Source organism: Patagioenas fasciata, chromosome 15 (genome assembly GCF_037038585.1).
Source record: "Patagioenas fasciata isolate bPatFas1 chromosome 15, bPatFas1.hap1, whole genome shotgun sequence".
Taxonomy (NCBI): Eukaryota; Metazoa; Chordata; class Aves; order Columbiformes; family Columbidae; genus Patagioenas; species Patagioenas fasciata.
The window spans coordinates 14213019-14239500 of NC_092534.1; the positions used below are offsets into that span (position 1 = coordinate 14213019).

The following is a 26482-nucleotide window of genomic DNA, read 5'->3' on the forward strand; positions in this document are numbered from 1 at the left end:
CTGGCCCTGGAGCAGGCAGGGACATCGCGGTGTCCCTCGTGGGGGACCCAGCCGTGGGCAATGTGGCCGGGGGAGCGGACAGCCTGCCTGCACCCGCCACTCCCTCCCTCCTTCCCTCCCCGATGCTTTAATCACATTTTCAATTCAAATCTGCTGCTATTTGATCCTCCGGGGGTGGCGGAGAGGAGGGGGAGAGTATTTTTAGCTGTGCTTAAAGCTGCCGGGGCGGCTGGGGGAGATCGTGCAGGTTGCTTTGGCCGGGTGGAGTTGGACGGGATCCCCCCCCTTCCTTTTTTCTTCCTCCTCCTCCTCCTCTTCGCACATCTGAGGGCGGCAGCGGGGCTGGCTCCCCCCTCCCGGAGGTCGCCTTTGTTTTCCTCGTGTCGCTTTCCCGAGCAGCCGGGGAGGGGGAGGCGGGAAGGGGCCGGGACCGGGCTGGGCTGGACCAGCCGCCCCTTCTCCTCCTCGCCCCGCCGGAGCCCGCGGAGTTGCTGCGGTTCTCCCGGGGCTGCGCAGCCGCCGCCAGACCCCCCCATGGCACCGCCGAGATGTTCGTGTCCCGGGTCCTGGACTTCCAGAAGACGCGCTACGCCAGGTAAAGCCGTCGGTGCGCTGGTCCCAGACCCCCGGGTGCTTGCAGAGCCCCCGGACAGCCCCGGGCTCGGCTCCAGCGGGGAGGGAGCCCCAAGGGACCTTCGAAACCTGCTGAGTGCCCCAAAGCCCAGGGCAGGTGCTGGCTGAGCTTTCGGGAGAAGATTACCTGCCTTTCTGCATCCTTAAGGAATTCTGAGCATCCTTGGGAGCCCTCGCTGCCTTTCGCTCGGTCTAACTTCACCGTTGTCCTCCCATTGCTGGGGGACAGACCCCATCACTGGCTGCAAAACCTCCGTGGAGGGACCAATGTTGCCCAGGGTTCCACTGGACCCAGGTGACATCCACTCCAGGTGGCTCCCCCAGCCTGGAGCTGATGGATACACAGGGTTCCCATGGAATTACTTGGTGGTGGATCCTTCCCCCTTCAAGGGAGGTTTTCCAGCAGCAGCAGGGACTTGTTTTAACAGCTCAGGTGTGGTAGGAAACCTCGTGGCATTACCTGCGTAGGGGGAAACCTGAGGACCGCTGGGTACAGGTCAGAGGGCACTCGGCCACGCACGCTGCTGCAGGATCAGATGTGGCTCTTAGCAGGGGAAGCTGGTGGGTGACACGGGGACAGCAGCCGCCCACAGCCCATGGCACGCTGGGTGGCCGAGGATGAGTCAGATCACACAGTGCTGGGCGACGCACGGCCAGACAGGGCTCAGGGGGGTGCTCAGTGTTAGACCAAGGACAGACTCTGCTCCCTGTGACTGTGGTGGGGATGTTATCATGGCTGTGGAGGGTCCCACAGGCTGGCACAGCTCCTGGGCACATTCGGCTCTGCTGCTGTCACTGCCAGACTCCCAGTGGTCCTGTTAGAGGCACATACCAGAGAAAAACTTGTCTGGAAAGAAGTGGTGATGGCGTTTCTTGCCTGCTCCAGACAGGACCATTCCTGAAGGGTGTTTGCCTGGGCTGGGTAAGGGCAGGACACCTCTCTTCCACCATCCCCACACCACCAGCTCCTCTCCTTCCAAGTGTCCCACAGCAAAAATCCATGCTTGCACCTCAAAAGCTGCTTGAAACATGGGTACCTGCTCAAAGACCATTTTGATGCTGTAACTGTCTCCTAATGACCTTTGCCTGGGGGAGATGCAGGAGGTACCCAGCAGGTCGGCACAATGCACCTGCTCCAAAACTCCTTGTGAAAACAGAGAATTCAAAACTGTTTTTCCCAGCTGGCAAGCAGAGGGGAGGGCCAGGGGGAGATGGAACCGAGTGAAGCCCTGTACTCCCAGAACAGGAGAACTGTATCTTTGCCCCATGGCAGTGGTGCAGAGGCTCTTTGGGAGCTGGGCAGCAGAGCAGGGCCTGCCCCTCAGCAGAATGCACCTGCCAACCTGTTGCTTGATTCATCCAAAAATACTGATGCTCCAACCTCATAGTGATGTTTTCTAGAGACAACTTGTTAAAGAGGGATGGGGTGTTACAGAGTGCCTTGTAGGGACAGAGCCCATGTGTGGGGCAGGGGCTGTGGAACGTGGGAAGGATCAGGTCCACAGGGCATCCTTTGCTTCTTGCTGGGTGCCAGGGGCTGGATGGGGAGTAGAACGAGATGGGTGCTCCCTTGGCTTTCACCCCAAGACACACAAAGGCAGTTGTCAGCACATGATGCTAACCCAGAGCTCCCTGCATCGCCACAGAGATCCTCTTAGCCTAGTGCTTAAAAATAACAGTTAGTTAATCCTCATCCTCACCGTGCTCGACACACAGCAGCATTCCTCTCCTGAGAAATGCTCCACTGTGGCATATCCCAAAAGAAACCCTAAAAGCAGCTCATTCCTCTGTGCCAGGGATGCTCTGTCAGCTTCTCTGGGCTGCAAGCAAGAGGGACCAGGCTCTACAATGGGGACTGGGGTGAGCAGGAACCACAGGACTCATGGTGGCACATGCACTTCAAGGCATCAGAAGCACCTTGCGACATCTTTTCAGAGGATGAGAAACTCTTGCTTATGGCCTTCCTTGGGAAAAAAAAATAGCAGGAAGTTTTCTTTGTGGTGGAAAAACCTGGAACAGCTTCATTTTTAATGTCATTTTATCTAATTCTTGCAAGGAGCAAGAAAGGAGGAACTTGGCCATCAATACAACCATCAAAAGAAATAAATAAAATACAGCATGGTGATGAAAGACCTGTTGTGTGAAAGCTGCAGAGAAGGCACCGGGCTTTGAACAAAGAGATGAAAGGCAGCGATCAATGCGGCAGCATTTCGTGAAATGCCAGGAGAAAACTCGGGGTTGGAGGGTCACTGGAATGTCCCTGAACCCCTCCGGGCTGGGCTTCAGAGATGGAGCATCACGGGTGGGGTGGAAGGGAAGAAAGTAAGTGGAGGGGGCTGTCTCCGTGGTGGGAACAGGGATAAATGGCAATGCCGCTTGAACAGGTTGTGGTTATAAATGAGGCTCTCTGTGGTTTCTGCTCTGCTGTAGGGTCTGCAGGAGGCTCTTCCATGGGGAAAAGGAGTTAAAAAGAGCTGTTGCTGCAAGGCTGTGTTGTTCACAGCCTGCGCCATGGCGAGCAATAGCTATCTCCTCCCCAACAGGCCAAATCCAGCCGTGATGCTGGGAGCAGATATGATTCCTCCTGCTTTATCTATCCACTGGATCATTATTCCCCCACTCTCCCTCCAACCCTTTCCTCTCCTTCTCCGAGCTCACCAAATTGCTGCTGGTTTCCCCCCAGAGCAACAGACTGGTGCAAGTCACATCTTCATCACTTAAACTCATCATCCAGGTCACAGTGAGCCAGTAACTGATCCCTCCACCTCACCCCTGGCTTTGACCACACTTTGACCCACTTTTTGCTCAGCATTCTGGTGCCTCCTGCCCATGTAGCCACAATTCAGCCTTGATCTCTCTACAGGGATACAAAATACTTCCCAGACTTTTGCCATCCAGAGTCATCATTTAAAAGAAACACAATCAAGCAGGGAGCTGCTGCATCTGTCCAGCTTCAGCAGCTCCGGAGCAGCCAGGGGAGAGGGGTTTGCTGGGAGCTGCAGGCTGCACAGGGCACTGAATCATCCTAATTAACTGATAGCAGGCCACAATTCGCTTTGTTCATGTAGAAGGCTCTAAATCCTATTGCATTTGCTTGTCTTGCCCTGTGCAGAGTAAGAAAGAGGAGCAGCCAGAAAAATCTACATTAATTTCCCAGTCCATAAGAAGCAGGAGGTTAGGGAGAGCAGGGGCCTTTGTAGGTGCATGGTCCAGCCTTGTCCTCACTTGTCCAGTGTCTGCAATGTAGACACTGCCACCTCTTCACTGGCACAAGGGGATGGAGATCTGAACTCTACATTTGCCCAAAAGCAAATCCTGAGTTCAGGGAAAGGCACCTTCTTTACCGCTCCCTGCACCCATAATTACTGAGCAAGGAGACCTTCACAGAATCCTCCTCCAGCATCTCCAGGCAGGAGGGGAGAACCAGCAGAAATAGGAGTGAGAGAAAACACTGGGGTGCTCAGACCCCAAACACAAGAAAAAGCAACACCAGGCTGACAGCCTGAGCACAGCTACTGCATAGGGAAGGTCGAGTCCCCATTTGCTTCACAACGAAAGCACCAGCAGCCCTTGCCCGCTCCCACACACACCAAGATGCTTTCCAAGAGCCCTGCTTCCCCTACAGCCCACGTGGGATGAAGTGGTGAGAAGGGAGATGCTTTCAAGCATCAATATCACAGCTCTGAGCTGCTTAGGAGGCAGGAGCTCCTCAGCAGCCCCAGTAAGACCTCCTGGGCTGCCCTCTGGCTGAGCGTATCTCCTTGCTGTGAAAGGCATCACTCCGAGGAATGAGGAGTCTTCCCAAAATACCAGGATCACCTGGTGTCACTGACCAATTCAATACTGATCACTGTGAGCCCAGGCTGACTCAGACACCTTCTTAAGAGGATATCTTAGCACTGGAACAGGCTGCCCAGGGAAGTGTTTGAGTCACCATCCCTGTGTTTAAAAGATGCATAGATTAGTTTCTTATGGACATGATTTAGTGCTAGAGTTAGGTTGTGGTTGGACTCAATCTGACGGGTCTCTTCCAACCCAAATGATTCTAAGATAGCAGTAGTAGGATTCATCTCAGGTAGGCTTAGATGCCCAGGGTGCAGTTATCATTGGAAGCAAGTATTTAAAAGACAGATACTCAAGACCATCATTTGCACAGCTGGCTGGGGATGGGGCATTCCCTCAAACTGCCCCTTTCTCTCCTTTGAGAGGGTCAGGAGACCATGCAGGACAGGCTCAGGTGGGGATCAGCACCCTGGAGATGCACAGCAGCAGCCAAGCCCTGTTCTTCTGGGGGAAGGCCAGTCTCTTGTCTGCCTGGGAAATGGATGTACGATGGTCTTTTCCCTCCTTCAGCTGGTGTTGGATGTCAGCCCGATGTGATTCTTTGGCACAGCTCGCTATGGCCAGCTTCACGAGGTGGCTGCCAACACGACGCATGGGAAATTCAAGCCACTGCAGGTCAGCGAATGTGAGAGATGGGGCTGTGCCAGGACTGTCCCCAGGCTCGCTGTCTCCCCTCCTCCTTCCCACACCCCCAGCTCCACAGCGAGACAAAGCAATGCAAACCGACTACAGCTCCTATGGAAAGGAAGGGAAAAGAGCACAACTGTTATTTCAGGTCATTGCTCTTGGAGCTGCAGAAGGAGGTTGGTTGACTACCCAGAGGTGCTGCCAGGGGATGGATGCTCAGAGCAGGAGCTGAGCAAGACAGCAGAGGTGTGATCCAACACACAGGGCTCAGGTCTCTATTTGGGGTTCTCTAGGTGAAACTGAGCCTCAGCATTTTCATGCCATGAAAATCCAGAGTCAGATGGGCTCAATGTGATATGCCACAACTTCTGATAACGTGATACCACGAGCGTCATACTCCTGATGTTTGCTTCAGATGTCAATGAGTTGAGCTGAGCAGTGCTGACCTTCAGGAGAGCTTTGCTCTGGGTTTATGCTCCTGTTCAAGTTCATAGTCCAGGCTTGCTGCTGCTGAGGAAAGGATTTTATGCAGAGAGCGATCAGCAGGTCAGGAGCAAGGAGTTACCTGCTCTGCTGCGCTCAGCAGCACCAGCTGGTACCACAGCATCAGACACAGCCCTGCTCTGTTACAAATACTAATGGAAATCCTAGTATTTGCTCTCCTGAGTGGTGAAATGCATGGTTCTCCTTCTGTGCATTCATTGTCCAGAGGCATTTGCTGAGTTTACAGGTATCATTTGTACTTGAGCAGCATCCAGGAATCCCAAATGAGAGCCAGGCTCTGGCTCTTGAGGGATGCTCTGGGGAAACTTCACAGACCTGAGAAACCACCACCTGCCCGTGTAATTTAACAGTGACAGTGGCAGCCAAGGTTGGAGGCTGGGAAGAGTCCAGCCCCCCAGACTGTCCCAAAGTGGGCAGAGGGGTCAGTGGTCGCACTCACTCCTGCCCTCCTTGGACTGTTGCAAAGTTTAACCTGGCAGAACCAACTCAGGACTAATCCCACTGGCTTCAGTGCTCATGGCAACACCGACAAGGCAGCAAGGAACATTCACAGTGACTTCCCAAACAAGAAAATTGTGAATAATAGACAATTTTCAGTTCTGGAAACAGTCCTCCTAAGATTTTTTTAAACACCTGGGACATCAGAGTCATTTTGTGACTAATCAGCTGTTGTTGGAGGTCTCATGAGCACCAAATGAAACAAGAAGTCCCAGCTCAGAAAGTAATTTGGGAAACACTCACCAAACCCATCTGTTGTGAATAAACAAACAGCTCTGCTGTAGTTGCAGGGTCATGAATTACCTTGGAAGACTCAGAGATACCATCTACATAAAAAGCAGAAAGCCTGCCAGAGAGAAAAATAAATACCCCTGCACAGAGGGTGGGAATATGGACAGTTATGGCCCTGCTGGGAATTACCTGCTGACTTTCCACCCACCAACCAAGCCCTGCTAGATATTTATGGGTTCTCATGGGTGCAGAAATGGTCTGTGTTTGTGCCTAGCCTGGCTTGGAGCATCCCGTGGCTGTCTTTGATGGGAACAGGAATCAGGTCTAGCCTTGGTGTTGTCAGGGAAATAACATCAGCATATTCCCTCCCGCCAGGCTCAGCCCCTTGTGTACCCACTGCTGGTGGAGCAGGTTGTACTGGGAAGGGACTTCCCTGTCCCTCCATGGGGGACAGCTCAGGACCAGACACAGCAGGGACACAGCTGAGCACGTGGTCCATGCCTGGGAGCATCTCTCAGTAGGCAAGTGGACTTGTTCAGTGTTTCTCCTGGTATCCAGGCTATGGTCTACAACCATCTCAGGGTGTCCCCACATGTGAGAGTGCTGGGAACATGTTAAATCAGGCTGAGGGCTATCAGGAGGTGATACATGAGCATTCAATCTGCAGCCCATTTTGACTTGCGTTGTGGAAGCAAAGCTTGCACTGGGGGCTTCTGAGCAGGTTACATCAGAAATCTGGCAATCTGCTGGTTTACCCATAAGAAAGGTTGAGAGACGCTGGTTTAGATGAAAAGCCTTTCAGTTTGCTGGCTCAGTCACTCCCTACCCAAGCTGCCAGCTCTTTGCGTGACGCCAGGAAGCAGCACAAAACAAGATGCTTTGCCATCTTGCTGCTTCTCACATGGGACAGGCTGGAGTCAAAGGAGCAGCCCACGGAGCAGGTTTGTCCTGGCTGCCCCTTCTTCCCCAGCTCAGGGAGCAGATTCATGAGCTTACAGCACACAGAGCTCAGCTTTCCAAACCAGGAGCACCATATGTTCATGTAGGAGCATGCAAGCACCAAAGAGGAGGCATGAAAACAAAGATTTCAGCTCTTCACAGGGTGCACATGCCCATGTGGGTGGCTCTGCAGATGGCAGTGCTGGGCAGCATCTGCCTGAGCCTTTGCATTTCTGCTTCCCAGTGGCAAGTACTCCTGTGTCAATGGATAGAAAGGGAATGCAGGATTTCCCAAGCATTCCCAGGCTGGATGAAGTAGCTTTGTGGTGCTGCAGAGTCTGGAGGCTCCACACCAGGAGATACAACCATGGGGAGAGAGAGGAGGGCTGCTGAGCCTTTCCTGTGTCACTGAGTTGCAGAATTGATGTCCTGGCCCTGAGCATATCCCTGTGGTCCTGCTCTATCTCCTGCATCGTGGGATCACACCCCCTTAATGAGCAGCGCTCAGGGCCCCGCACCACATCATCACACGCAGCTCCCCAAGACTGAGCTAATTATGATCCACAGAGGAGCTCAGGGGGATGAAGCCTCTTAGCAGGGACCACAGCTGGAGAATTACCAGATTACAGGTCAGAAGCAGAGCATACAACAAGCCCCAGATCACAGGGATGTCACTGCAGCAGCTTGCATGTCAGCACAAGCCTGACATCCAAGCACCAGCATCTGCATTGGGTGCGCAGCTTCTGGGATCTTTAGGGCAAATCCAGACCATGCACTGAAGAGGGATCTGGGGCCAGTCTGCCCTGCAGGGACACATCTGCTCCCTTACTATCACTTCAGGCATCACACCACTTGCTCTGCTAAGGGACAAGATAAAGGACCCCAGCAGGACTTAACACCACTGCTGGTCAGCACCCAGCAAAGGCTTTCCCCAGCCTTCCTCTCTGATAAGAAGCCACCATCAGGATACAATCCTTCAACAGCTCATCTATTACTTAAAAAAACCCAAACCTAGTTGTGACATCCAGTCACAAGGAGAAATCCCCTTGATTTACAGTCAAATCTCCAGGAGCATCCCAGCAGAGAACACAGTTCCCTGGGCAAAGGAGTAAACACACAGGAAACCAGCAACTCACCTCCAAAAACATTGGACTAGGGCTTGAGCAAGCCCAGCCCTTTTATAAGCCATTCTCAGGTGAAACTTGTAGAGATTAGATAGTCTGGGGAGATTCACATCACCTGCGAATGAACTCGGACATGCCGGCTGCTCCTTCAAACCCCTATCCCATAGTGCAACACATGGCTCTGGCATTTAATTCGCAAGTTCTGAAGAGGATGTGGTGGTTTTCAAGTGTCACAGCCATGGTCACAGTCTCAGCAATGTGCAGGGGGAGCCCAGCTCCTAAATATGTAGATACACAGCCACATGTCATGCCTATAGCCTGATTTATAGCAGGTGCCAATGCAGTGGTTGATGCAGGTTGTCTTGGTGTCCCCAGAAGAGCTCAGATGCTCAAATCCTCACACATGAGGGACTCCGAGGAATAATTTAATTTAATCCCCTTTTTACCTTCTTCCCTCCCACCCCAGCAAAGCAAGAGCCAGGCAGATCTGCCTGATTTTTAAGGTCAGAACTTTGTTCTTGGATAAAAGTCTTTAAAAAAGAAACCCCAAAGCCACAAAAAAACAGAGTGGGAGAAAGAGAAGGAGAAAGGAACAAGCCTGGGAAGCCGGCTCTGCACTTTGCCCTGGCTGCCTGGGACAAGGGGCTCTTTGTTTCCCCATCCAGAGCCTGCTGTACCGGCCCTTTTCAGGCTCCCTCCCTGGGAAAGGGGCCAGGGGGAAGCAGGCACAAGCAGGGCAGGCAAAACCCCTGGGGCTGCACTGAATAACCTTTGCTTGGACCCCCACCAGCCCCCCCATCTTCATATAGCTGGACCATATAGTGTCTGCCAGAACTGGCACTGGGAGAAAAAGCTGCCGGGAGCCCCTCGGGTCTCGGCTTCCCATGCACCATCCCTGAGAATGAACATGCTCGTGTTCCTGATGTTCATCAGTTTTTAAACATTTCTGCATCTTTGGAACTTTGCAGTCCTAAAATGCATTGAACTGCTCAGCTGGTGTGTAATCACCTGTCTGTGGCTTCATGGACCCATCGCGCCTAGTGAGCCACCTCATCATGGTTTGCTGGGTCCCTGGGTGGGTGGTGCTGTAGGCTGGAGGCTGTTGGGGACAACCCGTTCTCATCTCCTCCCACCCCAGGGACAGTGCCAGGGTGTCCCCAAGCTTATGGGTGCAATGACATGGAGCTGGTGATGACCGTGGATTCAGCCAGTTGGGCAGGAGACTTGCTGTAGGGGATCAAATCTCAGTTTGGGTTGGTGTTTCCCTTCTTCTCCTTATTTTCTTGCATTGAAAAACCCCAGAGCTCTGCCTGGCTGCCCACAATTCCCCTTCTCCGAACCCCACTGCACAGAGCTGGGGCTGGGAAACACACAGCAGCCTCCCTCGTGGCTCTCGGCTGCTTTGGGCTTTCATCAGTTCTAATGAGAGTAACAGGTGCATTCCCTGAGTGTGTCCATCCGTCTGTCCAGGCTGGAGCTCAGGGTTGAGGCTGGTTTTGCACACTGGTACGGCAACTTTCTGCAGGCTGGGAGTGACACAAGGCTCCCTGTGTACCCATGGTGATGAGCTGGATGGACACTTAGCGTCCTGGGATGGTCTGGGAGATAAAGTCCCAGGAGAGAAGGTGAGGAAACAACCCTGCACTCATCCTTCCCTGCCAGCAGATGTGCAAACACTGGCAGCTCCCATGTTTGTTTGTACCACTCTGTTCCTGAGCACGGAAGACAACAAAAATGTGCCCAACTAGCCCCAAAATGCAATGCTGGCTGCCCTGGGAGGGCCCCGCTGTACCTGGCCTGGCCCAGGAATTTGCAGTCAGGTCCTGCATCTGTGATGCGCCATTTCCCATCCTTCACAGGATGGTGCTTATTAGAAAGCAGGGCAGGAAAACCAGAGCAATCTTTCCCCAGGTCAAAATAAAGATCCTCCTGGATCTATTCCTCCCTCTGGGACAAGCGAGTGCTTGCAGCAGCCGCACCAGCATGCCTTTGGGCTTCAGGGATGCATGTGCTGTTTGACCTCATGCCATGGGGTGGCCGTTCCCAGCCTCTCCATCCCTGTATCAGAGCTGGGGAGGATATTTGCACCCCAGGCATCCCTTCCCAAACGCTCCAGGCACTGCTCAGCCCTGGTGGGCAGGGGCTGTGGGAACCAGCCCCTTCACCGTTCCCTGTTACTGCTCTGAACAGCAACTGCCAGAGCAGAGGGGAGACCACGCGGGGCTTTGTTAAAACAAATAAATTAAAGGAAAAGCCTCGTACACGTTTCCTCAGCAACCGCAACGTCAGGCGGGATGTCTGGGCTTAGCCCCCCCGGCTTCTTATTATTAAAAGGGAAAAGAAAGGGAAGCAGAGAGCGAAGGGGAGCTGGGGACAGTCTCTTGGCAACGCTGGGGACACTAATGTCATCCTACCAGGGGGACATGGCTCCAGCGCAGGGAACCTGGCCAGCCTTCGTGGCTGGAGCACTGGGATGGAGAAGGTGGCCCTGGTGTCCCCTGGGATGGAGGCGATGGCATGCCAGGCACAGCCACCACCACAGGGATGCCCGGCTGCTTCCCAGCCACATCAGCCTTGCTAAGCCTGGCTTTACGCAGCGCGAGTCCTCGACTTGAAGAGTGGTGGGAGCCTAATCCCGTCTTTTTCCCCCTCTCAATTCAAGCCACTTTTTGGTGACAATGACCACACTTCTCGCAGTGCTGGGGTCTGGCAGCAGGCAGTGCAGGGCTGGGGACACGGTCCCCATGTGGGCTGTCACTGCTGCTTTCTGGGGAGCTCCTCGCATGCCCGGGCCTGCTGTGGCCACTCAAATCCTTATTATTTGAAATATTTAATCCATCCTGCCTCATGTTTAACAGATAGAGGCTCACGCGGTGGGGCTGAGCAGGCGGGAGATGGCAGAGGAGTCCGCTCGGGGGTGGATGGCTTGGGGACAGGGAGAGGGGACATTTACTGCCTTTCCCAGTGCCCCAGACCGAGGGGTCACCCTGTGCCCAGCAGCAAGGTCCTGCCAGCCCCCTCACCAGGCACAGCTCAGCTGTGAAACACACTGCAGATGGTGCCGGAGCCGGGAGCTAACAGGGTCAGAAAGCAAATTAACCCAGGTCCAGCAGCGCAGCCCTGCTCAGCGTGGCCATACTGACCTGAACCACAGCAGAAAAGGTCTTTAAACCCCTGATTACCAGCAGCAGCCAGGGAAGGATCACTCTCTATTTGCCCATTTCTTTTTCCCTTTTGCCAAGACTCCACTGCTGGCTTCTGCCAGAAAAGGATGCCGAGCAAGGCGGCGCTTTGCTCTGACCTGTTATCATGGGTACACGTTTAACTTGCGTCTTAATACAGCATTACGTACCTAGCAGTGGACTAGCCAAGCCCAACACTGTGTGTTGGATCTGACAGCGGAAATCAATACGTTCCTCTGAAAGCCAAGAGGAAGCTGATACCTTGGACTAAGGGAAACAGAAATAAAGACCCAGGTTTCCAAGGGAGTGTGGTGGGGCTGCCCCCTGCAGCAATCTGTGCTGGGACACATAGCCCCCATGAGCAGGAGGTAGATGCAGGTGGTACCCAGAAACTGAAAGTATCATGGGAGATAACCCTGTTGAGGCTAGGCACACTGCTGTGACATGAGGGTGTCACTGCTGGGTGGGTTGGGGACTTGCAGCAGGTCCCCCTGCTGCACCATGTGTCCTCTTCACTGCTGGGGCTGCCCTGTCTGTTCTGCCCACAGCAGCAGGCAGAGCCACCTCCTGCCTTCTGCTCTCCCAGCAACGGCGGCTACCGGGAAATGCTTCAGTCTGCGCGGGAGCAGAGCAAGACCTGGGGTCCTGGCATTTGGGGACAGACAGATGGACAAGCCAGGGTCACTTGCAGGCCCCTCCAAAAGGTCTTTCCCCCAAAACCCATCCCCTGAGTGTGTTTCTCGCCTTGCTTCTCGCTGCAGGTTCATGAATCACCGCGTCCCGTCCAACTGCAGGTACCAGCCGACAGAGTACGAGCACGCGGCGAATTGTGCCACCCATGCGGTGAGTCCCTGTCCCCGTCCCAGGGTGAGGGAGGACAGTGCTCAGCTCTCTGCGGGTCCCCTGAGGAACCTCAAAGGACACCAGTCCTTATGGTTGGACTCCATGAACTTAAAGGTATTTTCCAACCTGAATGATTCTATGCTTCTATGATTAAAAACGTCTTTGTTCAGCCCTGGAGCAGCTCCTGAGGGTCTCGAGGCTGTGATGAGGCAGATGTGCCCCAGATGTTCCTGTGGAACCTGGTGTGCATCTTCCTTGCTCTCACCCACCATGGCCCCGTGTCCAAAGGGAAGCTGGCTGTGGGATTAGTAGAGAGGGAGTATTTTGCAAAGCTCTCTGAAAATGCAGTGTTTTTCACAGCGCGATTGGTGATGGGTGCCCCATGGGGTTGCCCACACAGCCACGAAGCAGGCACTCCTCACATCAGGGTTTCTCTCAGGAGATGGCAGCTCCCGCTCCCAGCCCTGGAGATGACTCAGAGGTGTCCATCCTCCTCCTGCCTACCTCCACCTGGAGAACCTACTTTGGAGCTGCACCACCCAGGGAGAGACCCTGCCTGGGCAGTATGGGCAGCCAGCCTGGCCCTTACAGATGGTGGCTTCAACTAGAAGCAAAAAATAAACCCTAAAAGGAAAAGCAAAGACTATATTGTAGCTGCTAAATCGTAAAATCACAGAATCATAGAATAGTTTGGGTTGGAAGGGACCTTCAAAGGTCCCATCTTGTCCAGTCCGCTGCCATGAGCAAGGACACCTTGACCCAGCTCAGGTTGCTCAGAGCCCCGTCCAGCCTGGCCTGTGATGTCTCCAGTGATGAGACATCAATGGAAACACAGAGTCAACAACAGATTTGCTTCTCCCTTCCAGTTCTGGATCCTGCCCAGCATCCTCGGCAGCTCCATCCTCTACATCCTCTCTGATGACCGGTGGGAAACTATCTCAGCCTGGATCTATGGCTTCGGCTTGTCCAGCCTCTTCATTGTCTCCACCATCTTCCACACCATCTCCTGGAAGAAGAGGCATCTCAGGTACCAGCCCTGATCGCTTGAGAAGGGGGGAGAAGGTCTGGAGGCCCATGGTGCTGCAGGCTGTGACCCATCTGTCTGTCTGTCTCACAGGACTGTGGAGCACTGCTTGCACATGTTCGATAGGATGGTGATCTACTTCTTCATCGCGGCATCGTACGCTCCCTGGTGAGTTGTTGGTGCGTGGGCGCCATCACTTGGTCCCACTGGAGAGGAAAAAATCAGTCTGGCACCAACAAATAGGGTTTCCTTCTCCAGCTTTGGCTCTGCTTGCAGCTGTACCGCTTTCCACAAAACCTTCCTATCCTGCAGATTTTAACCCCTTTAAGTTGAAGTTACAACTTGGGAGGACCCTTTGGTGGGATAGCCATGGGGGTGAGGGCAGCATTTCCCCTCTCACTGCCTGCATCCCCAACTGGGGTGCTGCCCTGGACCCCCCCTCACTACAGACCTGGGTCTTGCAGGCTGAACCTGCGGGAGTTGGGTCCCTGGGCCTCCCACATGCGCTGGATCATCTGGATCATGGCGTCTATTGGGACCATCTACGTTTTCTTCTTCCATGAGCGGTGAGTGTCTCTACCTGGCCCCACGCTGGTGGGTGTCACAGAGCCCAGCTCAGCTCTGCCTGTCCCTCGTAACGTCTTGAGGTAGACAAGCTGTAGGGAAGAGCAAGAGGGATAGAGACAGGCAGACAGACAGACAGGTACAGGGTCCTTGGGCAGCCTGCTGGCCAGCTGGTAGAGGAGGGCTTCCTTGGACCACATCCTTCCCTATCTGCACCCTGGTTTTAGGAGCTTTGGCGGCAGAGAGGTGGGAGCAGGAACGTGAGAGCAGAAATCCGCTGCCATGAATTCCTTCTTCCACATGGTGGCACCAAATAGAAAGCAAAAGGCTCCAGCTGTCTCCCCCGAAGCCTCAAGCACCTAGCCCTGAGCTGGCAGCTCCCAAACCAGGGTTGGGGTCCATCACCCCCAGAGCAGGGTTCTAGCCTCACTTGCAGTGGTGTGGCACAAGCATGAGGATATGGGACGTGCTGTGGTGGCACCACTGCCCCTTTTCCTATAGTAGAGCAGCAGACGTTACAGGCGTGAAACTCAACTTTCCCTCTGCACCTGCCTCCAAACAGCTTCTCTGTTGGTTCCAGGTACAAGCTGGTGGAGCTGGTGTGCTACGTTATCATGGGTTTCTTCCCTGCCTTGGTCATCCTCTCCATGGTAAGCCAACACTGGGAACTCATAGGCTCAGTGTGAGGGACAAGTCCCAGCGAGGCTGGTTTGTATCCAGCAGGTTGGTGATGGATAAAACCATCCCCAAACATGACGTGCCCCGGGCTCAGTTTTGCAAGTGATTTGGGTGCCCAGCAGGTACCATGTGCATTTCCAGTAGCAAAGCTGAGCTACTGGGTCCACACTGCCTTGCTGGAGAGGATGGTGTAGCAAAAGGGAGAGCAAGGGTCCTACCTGCACCCTGCCATACTTCTGGTCTTGATGGAGTGGTGAGGACACGGCAAGGGTGTCACAGCACCACTGAGCCCTGCCTCCCTGCTTGTCCCCAGCCCAACAGGGATGGTCTCCCGGAGCTGGTGGCCGGTGGATTCTTCTACTGCCTGGGCATGGTCTTCTTCAAAAGCGATGGCCGCATCCCCTTCGCCCATGCCATCTGGCACCTCTTCGTGGCCATTGGAGCTGGCATCCACTACTACGCCATTTGGAGGTACCTCTACCGGCCCAGCACACTGGAGTCTAAAACACCCCGGTAGATGCCTTAAAGACATTGTTTGCACCAAACCGGCACGTGGGGCATGAAGGGGAGCAGGGAGGCAGCCTGCGCCAGGGCCTCACCCCAAACCACCCGCTCACCCCGTGGGCAGCAGCCACTGGTGCCCTTCCCGCTGGGACAGGAGAGCCCGAAGGTTGATCTGAAACAGATATTTCTTCCTTTTTTTTTTTTCTTTTTAAACTTGGGAACTGCTTATTTTTTTAGGTCAAGGTTTTGTAATACAGTGACTGGCTGACGGGGAGTGACCACTCTCCGAGGCCTTGGGGGGGCCCCACTCACCCACCTGGACCTGAGCATCCCTTGGGAGTGGGGACCTTGGCCCCACACACCCCTGGCCAGTGACACTCTGGGTTTGGCTACTGGAATAAATCAGGGGACTGGAGGTGTCATGGCATGGGGAGGGACCAGATCCTTTTCCCCCGGGATGCCTGGGCATGTGGCTGCTCCACCTGGGCAGGGGGTTACATTGGTACCCCCACACCACCCGAGTTCCTAAACAGTCACAAGTCATGTCAGCACCAACCGCCCCCTCCCAAGTTCTTGGTGGGAAGGTCCGATTCAACAAAGCCTTACCTGAGATTGAAACTTGAATGTCTTCCAGGGCTCCCCAGAGTCCCCGAGCATTGGAAAACACTTTCTCTAAGTCAGTATTAAGTGCACGACTCAGTACATCCCCACTAGATGGGCCCTTGGAGCTTCCCCCGGATATTTCCTCCCTGGAGTGGCAGTCCCGCTCCCAGGCTCTGCCATGCACATGCCTTCATCTGACGGGGACCAGGGGGGGATCCAGGTCTGTCATCCACCTGGCTGGGGTCGGCCTGTCCGCATCAGGGGATTTTCTTTGTCTTTGAGGGAGGGAAGTGAACCTCCTTGGACTGGGATCATAGGGCTGCCTTCCTTCTCTGCTCCCATTTTGATGATGAGCTCAGTATCAGATTTAAATCCACTTTTGGGAGAAATTCTGACATTCCTGAGAGGAGACACAACTGTGTGATGCTCAGAGGTGAGCTGTGATAGGGTAGTCCTAGCGATGCTTGGGTTTTAAACCACCCTAACGACAGCTACACAGTGCCCTCCAAGGCAGGATAACTGGACATGGAGCACCTGCCCAGCCATCACAGAATCACAGAATTACAGAATGTCCTGAGTTGGAAGAGACCCACAAGGATCATTGAGTCCAACTCCTGTCCCTGCATAGGACAACCCCAAAATTCACACCATGTGTCTGAGCGCATTTTCTGATTGCTTCTTGAATGCTTGGTGTCCAGGAGCAGCCCTGATGCTGTTGGAATGGGTAAACCACACCTGGTTCTGCCCCCCAAACACTCTGACAGAGCTGCTGGAACCAGAAAGGTCTGGTCTGTGCTGGGGTCTGTGCTGGAGCAGGCAGAGCAGTGCTGCTCTCAGCCCTGCCTGCACCTTCCCTGGGAGCCCCCGGAGGCATCGATTCTCCATCATCTCTTTGGCCTCTTGATTAATTGCAACTGCAGCAGTCTTGGTGCAACGTGGCAAGAGAAGGAGATTTATGGCCACTGTCCCACATCTCCTGTTTCTCCGGGGCAGAGCTCCGTGTTCTGCCCCGTCTTCCACAGACCTTAGGATGTCCCCCAGCCTGCAGCACCCTGGCAGAAAATCACCAAAGAGAATGTATCCAGATACTCTTCCCCTCCTGGTGGCTGTGGTCACCAGGTCAGCAAAAAAACCCAATCCTGTGAGTTTTCACTTCCACAGGCAGAGGGTTCCTATAAGGATCCATGGGGCTGCTGGGGGGACTCTGCCCCAGGCACCCCAAAGCAGCCTTTGGGCTGTGACACCTCTTGAGGTCACGGGTGGTTTTAGGGATGGGGGGAATGACCCAGAGTGAGCCCGGTCTCTGCTGCTGCCTCTTCCATGTCCCCAGGTCCCAGCCCTTGCTCTATCACCTGCCACAGCCAGACGGGAGGAGAAGGATGAGCTGAGAGTAATCAGCAGTTGGTAGAGCAGGTTTGGGCTTGGAATAGCAAGATATGGGGTCTTAGACTGGGACCTGCAATTTTTTCTGTCTGGCAAGTCATTACCCTTCTCTGTGCCTCAGTTTCCTGATCTTTAAAATGAGGGTGAAGACACCGACCTACCTCACAGGGCTCATGTGAGGACCCCGTGGACCACTTGGGAGCTGACTGGTGCTTTACGGACACATTGCAATTTCCACCGAGTCTGAGGCACTGGATTCCCAGTGGTGGGGGACGGTGACAACTGCAGTTCCCCTCTGTCACTAAATCCCACAGTGTAATCACCCTGGGGACAGACCATGCACACAGCAGTCCCAGCCCTCAGGGAAATGTCCCCTGGCAGGGGCTGGGGATGCCCAGGGACCACTGTCACGTTTTGTCTGCAGGCTTCATCCCAAGGGCTTTATCTTAGAAGCCATTTCGCCACTGGGGGCTTATGGCCCTAAATCCAGCCCAGGGGCTCTCAAGATACAGGGAAGTGCCAGAAAGACCATTCCAAGGCCACTTGATCTCAGCCTTCTGCTGAAAACCAAGGGCAGGGCAGGTGCCTGGATGGGGATGGGTGGCCAGGCTCCATCGGGGACATCACCACCCTGCCTTGAGCACAAATTTGCCGAGTAGGCTTCTCCGTATTTGAGAAGTCCCCACTTCTCTTGCTTCCCAAGTCCTTCCCTTGCAAAGCAAGGTGGGGGGCACAGAACAGGTTGTTGGATTGTCCTCCTATTTTATGCTAATTTTAAATGACTCATAACATTCAGGATGTCTGGAGGAGGGTTTGAGGGATTTTTTAGCATCTCACGTTTTTCACTGTCCATTCTTGTTCAATCAGTATTTTATATTTAACACAGTATTGGGTCAAATTAAAAACAAATGTAAGGAAAATAACGCTAGCAAATATTGTTTCCTGTGGAGTAGGATTGAAATAAAAACTCAAGATACCTCACTATTGGCCGCTTGTTAAATCAAAAATAGTTTCCCTGCAGCATCTGGAAATAAGCTCATTTTCTATCTGACTTGCCCCACATGTCATCGCTGCCCCGGTGAGGAGAAGAGCTGCTCAACCAGCTGCAGCGAGGCCCCGCTCACGGCGATGGAGAGCTGAGAACTGACTCACCTCGGTGCACGGATGGCATTGCCATCTGTTGGCTCGGCTTGCCGGGGGGGGACAGTGCCACTTTGCCCTTCACACCAACTGCACAGGGAAATTCAGGAGATCATGGATGAGTTGAGCTCCAAGCTACAGAACTTCCTTTAAAACAACATGAATCGGTGAGACTGCTGATGGCGACCCTGTGCTCGGCAGCATCAGCTGAAGGGTTTGCCAGCATCTCACCAAAGTGGTTTCAGCATAAGGCCGTGCACACCCACTCTGGCCTTGTCATTTCCTCTCCTGCGGTGGCCGAGTCTGTGGTTGACGTGTCAATCTCTGAAGCTGCTGCTGCAGGGGAGCAAGGATGCCAGGTCTAGGGAGGAGGGAAACCTGTGGCAGAGTGGGCAGAGGGTAAGCACTGCTCGCTGCGCACCCCAGATCACCCACCGGCTCCCACCAGCCTCTCCCATGGGCACCGGCTCCTCTCGGAGAGGGACATTTTGCCCCCATCCAGGGAGCTTTCTGGCTGCACTGTCAGCTCTGCACATCCACTGGTTACCCTCTCGCTCGCACCTTTCCATCATAATTACAACAGGGCCGGATCCCCCACATGCTGCAATGTTTGGCAGCTTTCCTGGAGAGCTGGGGAGGGTTCCCTGCTTCCAGGGACAACTGAACTCACCCCGAAACCTGATCCGCAACTTCCACCTCACTCATAATTTCTTTGCTGCTGGCAATGGGGATGGACTGGAGGCCTCCTGACTTCACTTTGCCTTTGTACTGTCATTCTCAGAGTGTGTCTGGGTGACAAACCCACCTTCCCAACCAAAGAGTAACCACTGTACCATTGGACGGAAAACACGCACTTAACCAAATGGAGATTTTTTAACTGCGAGAGGCAGAGCATCAGCGATCACCTTGTCTGGAACAGCTCCCCAGCGCAGTCACAATCCATCCCTTCCCGATTCCAACCCCCAGCCACAGGAATCTCCAGGTGGACTTCGGAGTTTGTTTGATAAAACCCGTTCGGCCCAAGCCGGCAGCTGCCCACGCAGTCGAGGCGCCGCCGCCCGCGCAGCCCTGCCCGTCTCGCTGCCCGCCGAGAATCTTAACCGGGCACCGTGCCCAGCGTGGAGAACCGGGCACCCCCACGCCGTGGTGCCCCCGTTCATCCCTCCCGGTCCTCCCACTCGCGGTGCGGGGCGCTGCGCGGCGGGCGGCCGCGGGGGGGCGCCGCGGTGCCGCTCCGCTCCGCTCCGCTCCGCCCCGGGACGCGGCCGCGCAGCCCCGGCGGCTCCGGGCGCTGCAGCCGCCGGGGCCGCGCCGAGGCTGCCGGGGTGAGTACCGGGGGCGGGGGGCGCGCACCGCGGGGGATGGCGCGGACCGACCCTGCCCGGGGTATCCCCTATTTTTTTCCCTGGGGGATGGGGTGGTGGGGAAGATTCCCCCTGTGACATCCCCTGGGACACCCCCGCCAACGGGAGCCTCTCCCCGGGATGGGGCCAGCAGATCTCGTTCCCCCGCCTGCTCGGACGGGAGTGTTTGTTTCTTGTCCCCTTGGAAAGTGGAGGCAGGAGGAAAGTGGCGGGGAGGGTTGAGGCTTGCCCGGTTGCCGTTGGAGACCCAACCTGCCCTGCTGCCTGCAAAACAGCACCGGGCAGCGGGCGGGCAGGGAGGGCTGTGCTGGGGGGACGCAGCACCTTGGGGTCCTGGTCCTATTGCACACTCCTTGGGATCTTTGACCCATTGCATGTCCCTTGGGATCCCTATCCCATTTCACACCCCTTGGGATCCCTATCCCATTGCATGTCCCTTGGGATCCCTATCCCATTTCACACCCCTTGGGATCCCTATCCCATTGCATGTCCCTTGGGATCCCTATCCCATTTCACACCCCTTGGGATGCCTATCCCATTGCATGCTCCTTGGAATCCCTATCCCATTGCACACCCCTTGGGATCCCTATCTCATTTCACGCCCCTTGGGATCCTTATCCCATTGCACACTCCTTGGCATCTTTGACCCATTGTATACCCCTTGGGATCTTTGACCCATTGCACACTCCTTGGGATCCTTCTCCTAATAGGTCACCCCTTGGGGCCCTTATCCCCACTCCACACCCCTTGGGATCCCACCACTACTCCACACACACTATTTCACCTGTGTCCAGCAGCTTGTGACTGTTGTGGCATCTCGGGCCTTGGTGGGGAGGTGCTGGGATGGTCTGTGTCCCCGTGAGGCTGGAGCAGCGTCATGCTGAGTTGTAACTTTGGCAGAGAAAACTCAGGGGAGTTTGCTACTTGCTTGGGAAGTGCTTATTTTCAGCACTTTCCAGGACCAGTTAATTATCGCTGGAAAAAAATTATTGCTAAGGTCTTATAATTAGGCAGCCTACCGAGACTCTGCTGCTCGGAAGGCAGCGGAAAGCAAACGCTCTTTGTGAAATGTTTCTTGCCGCGTGTGTGAATAGAGCTGCTTGGGCAGAGGGCTGGCATTTGTACTTGCGCATTACCGGAGAGCTGATGCACGTTGGCGGCTCAAAAGATCCTGCTAAAATAATGAAAAAAAAAAAATTAAAAAAGGCAAGAGAAGAATACCTGCTAAAAGGGCTCCTGTCGTCCTTGCAGAATGGGGTCTCAAATCGTCATAATCTATTCATAGAGCTATAGCTGCCTTTAGGAGAAATGGTTAGTTCATCTTTGCAGGACTGGGACTGCCTTTGTATTGTTTAACTGGTCCCTGGGCTGCGGGGTCCAGGGTGCTACCGCAGAGCGCCTGCTGCTAATAATAACGCGGTAAGGAGTTTACCCACTCTGATCCGGCTAAAGACGGCACCGAGGCTGGCATTGACATTATCAGCCTCCGATCTGTCCCTAGATTAGGCAGATAAAACTCACTCAAGAAAAGGCCAGGCTCTGAAGGGGAGAGTTGATCCACAAGGGAGGGGAGTGGGGGCTCTGATTTGGAAAAGGGGGTTTGGGCTCTGCCCCGGCTGTAGGGACGGGATCTACAGAGGGGCAGGATTTGGATCTGAGGAGCGCACGTCAAAGCTGCCGTGTCCAGGGTGTTCTCATTTCCTTTGCTCTCTGAGTTATAATTTGTTCCACATTGCAGTGCTGGAGTGGCCTCTCCCTCCGCTCGCAGCATCCAGGCTGTGGTTGTTGCCATTAGACCGAGGCTGCGACTGCAGTCGTTTCCATCCAAAAAAAGAAAAAAAAAAAGGAAAAAAAATGGAAAATATTTCAAATAGAGACCTGGGGAAATCGCTTTTCTGGTTGCCATTCTGGGATGGTTGTAGCTGAAATCTCACTGCCCATCTATGCAAAGCTGAGTCTGTGTGGGGACAAGCCCCAGGGAAATTCCAGAAGATTGAAAAGTGTTTTAATAGTGTTGCTGCTCTTCCCAAAAGGGACTAAGATGACCTGGTAGCTACAGGTTGATTGGCTTGATAGCATCCCCTCAGGGGGAAGAGGGAGAAACCTGGCTGAGGCTTTAATTGATTAAAGACTTGAGCACCAGGAATAAATTCCTGCCATCCAACGTGGCTATATGGAAATTAACTCCTGGCAAGAAGAAATTATTTCAGTCTCTGACACGAGAGGTGTCTCTCTGGCTGTAATACACTTTTGCGAAGCATTTGAGTTATGCAAGGTGATATTCTTGTAAAAATCTGCACTCTCCCATATTAAAAAAGTCAATCCAGTCCAATATTTCGAGCTGACATTATACAGTGTCAAGAAAGCTGGCATTAAATAAACCTGATCCATTTCAAAGGCAGTTATCAGAGAAGATTATCACTGCTGGGCACTGCTGGCTAGTAGCATGCCCTCAGTGTTTCAGCGCTTTTATCACTAATCTGAAAGGAGATAGAAATTATTTCTGGAAAAACCTGGGGCTGACCCAGAGCAGCACAGCGTTAACAGTTTGCACAAATCCGGGAGGCAAACTGGGCAAGCGAAAGGCTTCCTAACTGGAGCTGAGTGGAAAATGGAAACCTTCTTGCACCCAAAAATAATAATAACCGGAGTGGTACATGTTTTCCTGTCCCTGATCTGGATGATAAATTCACTATTTTCAGCAGGAGATGCTCATGCGGGGGCTCACCAGCTCCCACCTCCAGCAGAAGCTGCCCGAGGGACAGCTGTGTGTGTATCTCCATTTCTGTGCTGGAGAATTGAACATTTTCAGGCTAATGGGAAATTCTGCTCTGGAAAAAATAGCAGTTATTTGTATTTTCAGTCAGGGCACTACCAGAACTGAATGTGGGGTTATGGCAGCCAAACCCAGTCTCTCCATCTCGGCAGAGGGGATGTGGGAACCAAAGGGAAGGGACCAAGCGGCTACAGAAAATGTCCTACAGTGAGAGACGAGGTGACCATCCAGTCAGTCTGCTCATAAATCAAAGAGGAACAAGGGAGGGCTTGATTAAAGCATCTAAATACTCTCGTAGATGAGAAAATACATGGTGGCCAAGAGCTTGTTAATTGAGCAGAGAAAAACACGACAAGAATCAATGTCTGGCAACTGAAGGCAGACACAGTGGAAATAAGGCATAAATATTTAACCAGTGAGAGCGATTAATTATCGGAAGAAACGGTGAGCAGCAGAGGTGGGTTCAGCATCTCTTTGCATTTTGCATCACGACCCGTAACCTTGTGGAAGGTTTCTCCTATCACCCCAGCTGGGCCAGCAAGAGGGGCTGGATCGAACCTGCACTGAGGCTCTGATTAGGTGATTTAATTAGTTGGTGCTTTTGTCTTTAATCACAGCAGAGCCACGGAAAAGAGTATTTCTTGTGCCCTGCCAGCTCTTTCTGAGAAACACCCATGAAATCACTGCAGGCACTTTGCAGGTGCTTTTTTTCCCCCCTTCCTTTCTTTTTGGGTTATCACTGATCATGTTCCTGCAGATCGGTGCTGGGTGGGCGAGGGGACAGTGCTTGTCCTCCACGTCCAGCAAAACAGACTGAAATTCAGGGAAAACACATCTCGGTGAGAATCCCAGCGCGCTGTGGCCACTGAGGGAAGGAGCTGGTCCAGGACTCATTATCCAGCTGTGGGCAAGAGGGTCCCCAGGGACATGTGCGGTTGGGAGAAGGAGATAAAGGTCACCAGGTTGTTGCTGGTCTCACCTCCTCCCCTTCACCTTTCTTTTACAGCAGAGTTTCTTCTCCTATAACTGTTCTCTCCCAGGCTCTATGTGATGGGGTAGATGCTGCTGGTGGGCATCACCATGGCAGGGTTCGCTCTTCCTCCATCTCCCCCGTCCCAGGGCTTCTGTGTTACTGCTGCAACGGAACCTGAGCTTGGGGTGGGCTGGTCCTCCCCATCTATAGGCTGTGGCTGGATGAACATGCGTGAACGTGCCCATCGCCAGCCACATGTCCCCCATGGGTCCACAGGAGCCAGCAGCCCTCAACTGCAGCAAGCGATTGGGCTGTTTAGTTTGAGGTGTGGGAATATGGTGAGGTGGTGAGCTATAGGGGATATATATATGTGGCTCAGTAGCCTGCGTGCAAACCTGATGCCAATCAGGAGCGGAATCGCAGCATCTCTGAGCCCTCCAAAGCCACCGCGCTGTGAGCAGCCCAGGACCGCTCCTCCTCTTCCTCTTGCAGAGACGTGACAGGCACCCGCCTGGGATGATGTGTGACACGGGGGACGGACTGTTTTGAGGAAGAGGATGAATGGAAGGAGAAAAGGCATGTGAGAAGGATGGCAAGGTAAGGGGAGGTTTGCGTGTGCGCTGGGTGGGGGCAGAGGGAAGGAGCTGCTCACCCACAGTGGGAGCAGGAACCTCGGAGCACACAGGAAAGTCCCCGGCGGTTGCAGAGCCCGTTGTGGTGATGGAAGGACATGTGGTGGCCACGTGAATACCGAAAGCATTTGTCATAGCTCTGCAGAATGAATACAGATGACGCTAGCCAAGGAAAACAGCAGGTTCTGGTGTGGCCGGGCACAGCGTGCGAGGAGGCGGTGGATACCTGACAGAGATCCCATGGGGAGGCAGTCACAGAGATTTGCCTAATTCCTGTGTAGTCATTACCAGAGAAGACGTCACTGAATGCTGAAGAAAGGACCTTTTCGGAAAGTCTAGGTCATACCTCCGTAGCTGCAGGAGGGGTTTTCTCTTTACCGTCCTGGGAGATGCCTGTGACCGTCACGCCTGAACGTACAGATGTAGGAAGAGCCCATCTCGTTATCATCTTATCATGTCCATTCAAGTCCTTGAAAGGATTAAGATTGTGCATTACTCTGTCTTCAGGATAAGGCTGTGATTTTTCAGGGAGCTGGTGAAATGGTGCTTGTGTTGCTCCAGATGTTGAGTAACAGGGGGACCAGGCTGGAAGCTTCTCACAGTCCAGGCTTCATATTTTTTCCCTGTGAAATGTCTTTGCTCCTGCACTCTGTAGAAGCTGCATTCGATGGAAAGAACAGGAAAATAGCTGAGCTATAAATAACATATTCAAAACCAGGCAGGGACCTGTGAGAAGCGAGGATGGTGTCTCTGTCTGTGAGGTGGACTTGGAGGAACGATTTTACCAGCAGCAGAGGTGGAGGAAATTAAATCCATGAACTGAAAACAGTGATTTGATGATGAAGTTTTGTCTTTTGCATCCTTAATGGCGAGGTCTCCTAGGGACGCTGGGGTAGTTTTTCCTCTGCTCAATGTTAGTGAGGGCTGGCAGGGCTGTGCTAATAGCCTGGGGAAGCTGTTCTTGAACCCAACTGTCTGCCAGTGCCCTGACCTGCTCCTCAGGTTGGGTCACTCCCAGGAGGTGTCACACAGCAGACACCAAGTGATATCCCCAGCGGGAGAAGTAGCTCCAGGCTCAGCTGGAGGAGGAGCAGCAGCGTGGGGAGAGTTGTAGCTTTAACACCACCCCTGCCTCAGTTTCCCCAGTTGCAAGGTGGGAGCAGGAACAGCCTTCCCCAAACCCAGCGAGTTGTGATGAAGCTGTTGGGGCAAATGCTCAGCTGGAGAGGTACCAAACACAAGACACTAAGCTCTGCTTTGCAGGCCGATGGCAAAGCCCAGTTTCAGTGAGCCAGACAGCGGTGATGTGCCAGGGCAGGGGCAGCCGCTGGCTCCCCTCCCTGCCCTGCAGCACCCAGACAACAGCTGCATCCTCACTTTTGGAGATGGTGGGTTGTGAAAAAGAACAAACCCTGGTATTTTTACAGTCCTGGTGGGAAAGGGGTGACTTGAGATGCAGCAGCGTTGCAGGATGGCACAGCTCCTAGACACGTCCTGCAGCCTTAGCGCTTGTTGGTGCCTCAGTTTCCCCATGGGCAGGGTTCAATTGGCCTCTTGTCCCAGGCTGGGAGGATGCACACCCTGCAGACATCCTCCGTGCACAGCAGGGAAGTTGTTTCTGGGTTAGAAGGTGACCTCTTCCATTAGCAGCAGGGACGCTTTTTCTTCCTGAATTAGATGGTGGTTTGGAGACTTTCCAGGGCCGACATCATTCTGCCTGATAGCGCTGGGTTTGGTCAGGCTGTGAGATCCTGCCCAAGTGAGACGGGGCTGCAGATGCAGAAAGCCGCCAGCACCCACATCTCCCTGACCATGCACAGCTGGATCGTGCTGACTGCTGCATCAAAGCGCTCTGATAGGAGGTGGGACATTTTGGGGGTCCCCTGTGCATGCACCCTGCCTGTGCTTGTTCCCTGCACATTATAAATCTGGAGGTGAGGGAAATCCCCATCCTGTCCCAATCAGAAACACTCAGATTCTCTTTCCGTACCTTCCCCGTCAGTGGTACGTGGTGCAGCTGACAGCGTCACCAGCGCTGTGCAAGCGCCAGGTGTTTGTGCATCCAGGATGCAATTTCAGAGCTGGCCCCAGATGTCGGCAGTGACATCGGGCAGGGCCGTTGTCTGTGGAGAGCCGGCAGAGCATCGTGGTTTCCAGCCCGTTCCTGGGGACCGAGGTGCAGCACTCGCACGGCCGTGGCCACATCTCCTCCAGTCGCTGCCCCGAGCAGCCCTGCCCCGGCTAATGTGACAAGGGCAGCGTTGTTAGCGATGCCACCGCGTGCTTTAACATCCTCCGCAAACTAGCAACAGCCAAGAGATTTGCCAGAGTCAGGACATTTTTAGAAAGGCTAATTAAAGCCCATTTTCACCCTGTGCCTCTCGGTGAGCAAAAGCGTTTAGCGGTGACCTCAGAGT

The 26482-nt window shown here is 53.9% G+C and overlaps 2 protein-coding genes across 3 annotated transcripts in view; both read left to right on the forward strand.

Moving 5' to 3' along the window:
* MMD2 (monocyte to macrophage differentiation associated 2) lies at nucleotides 1-24011 on the forward strand. 2 transcript variants are annotated; one of them, XM_071814945.1, is made up of 7 exons: nucleotides 1-595; nucleotides 12343-12424; nucleotides 13291-13451; nucleotides 13542-13616; nucleotides 13913-14014; nucleotides 14593-14662; nucleotides 23926-24011. In XM_071814945.1, the coding sequence occupies exons 1-7, from the start codon at nucleotides 549-551 to the stop codon at nucleotides 23980-23982; spliced, it is 594 nt and encodes a 197-aa protein (XP_071671046.1). In that variant the 5' UTR covers nucleotides 1-548; the 3' UTR covers nucleotides 23983-24011. The 2 variants fall into 2 exon arrangements, with proteins under 2 accessions (XP_071671046.1, XP_065707184.1); XM_065851112.2 differs by lacking the exon at nucleotides 23926-24011 and adding an exon at nucleotides 15004-15822 and having other exon boundaries at nucleotides 3-595.
* The window catches only part of RADIL (Rap associating with DIL domain), a 21791-nt gene continuing 19242 nt past the window's right edge, over nucleotides 23934-26482 (forward strand). The window contains exon 1 of the mRNA XM_065850383.2: nucleotides 23934-24030. Within this exon, the coding sequence (XP_065706455.2) occupies nucleotides 23995-24030 (36 nt within the window). The 5' untranslated portion in view covers nucleotides 23934-23994. The remainder of the gene's footprint in view (nucleotides 24031-26482) is intronic.

Excerpts from the sequence above, each read along its gene's own strand:
- MMD2 (XM_065851112.2), top strand. The coding sequence starts at position 549 with ATGTTCGTGTCCCGGGTCCTGGACTTCCAGAAGACGCGCTACGCCAG. Across the intron at positions 13,617-13,912 it reads GCGGCATCGTACGCTCCCTG|GCTGAACCTGCGGGAGTTGG; the intron begins GTGAGTTGTTGG and ends TGGGTCTTGCAG. Across the intron at positions 14,663-15,003 it reads CCTTGGTCATCCTCTCCATG|CCCAACAGGGATGGTCTCCC; the intron begins GTAAGCCAACAC and ends GCTTGTCCCCAG.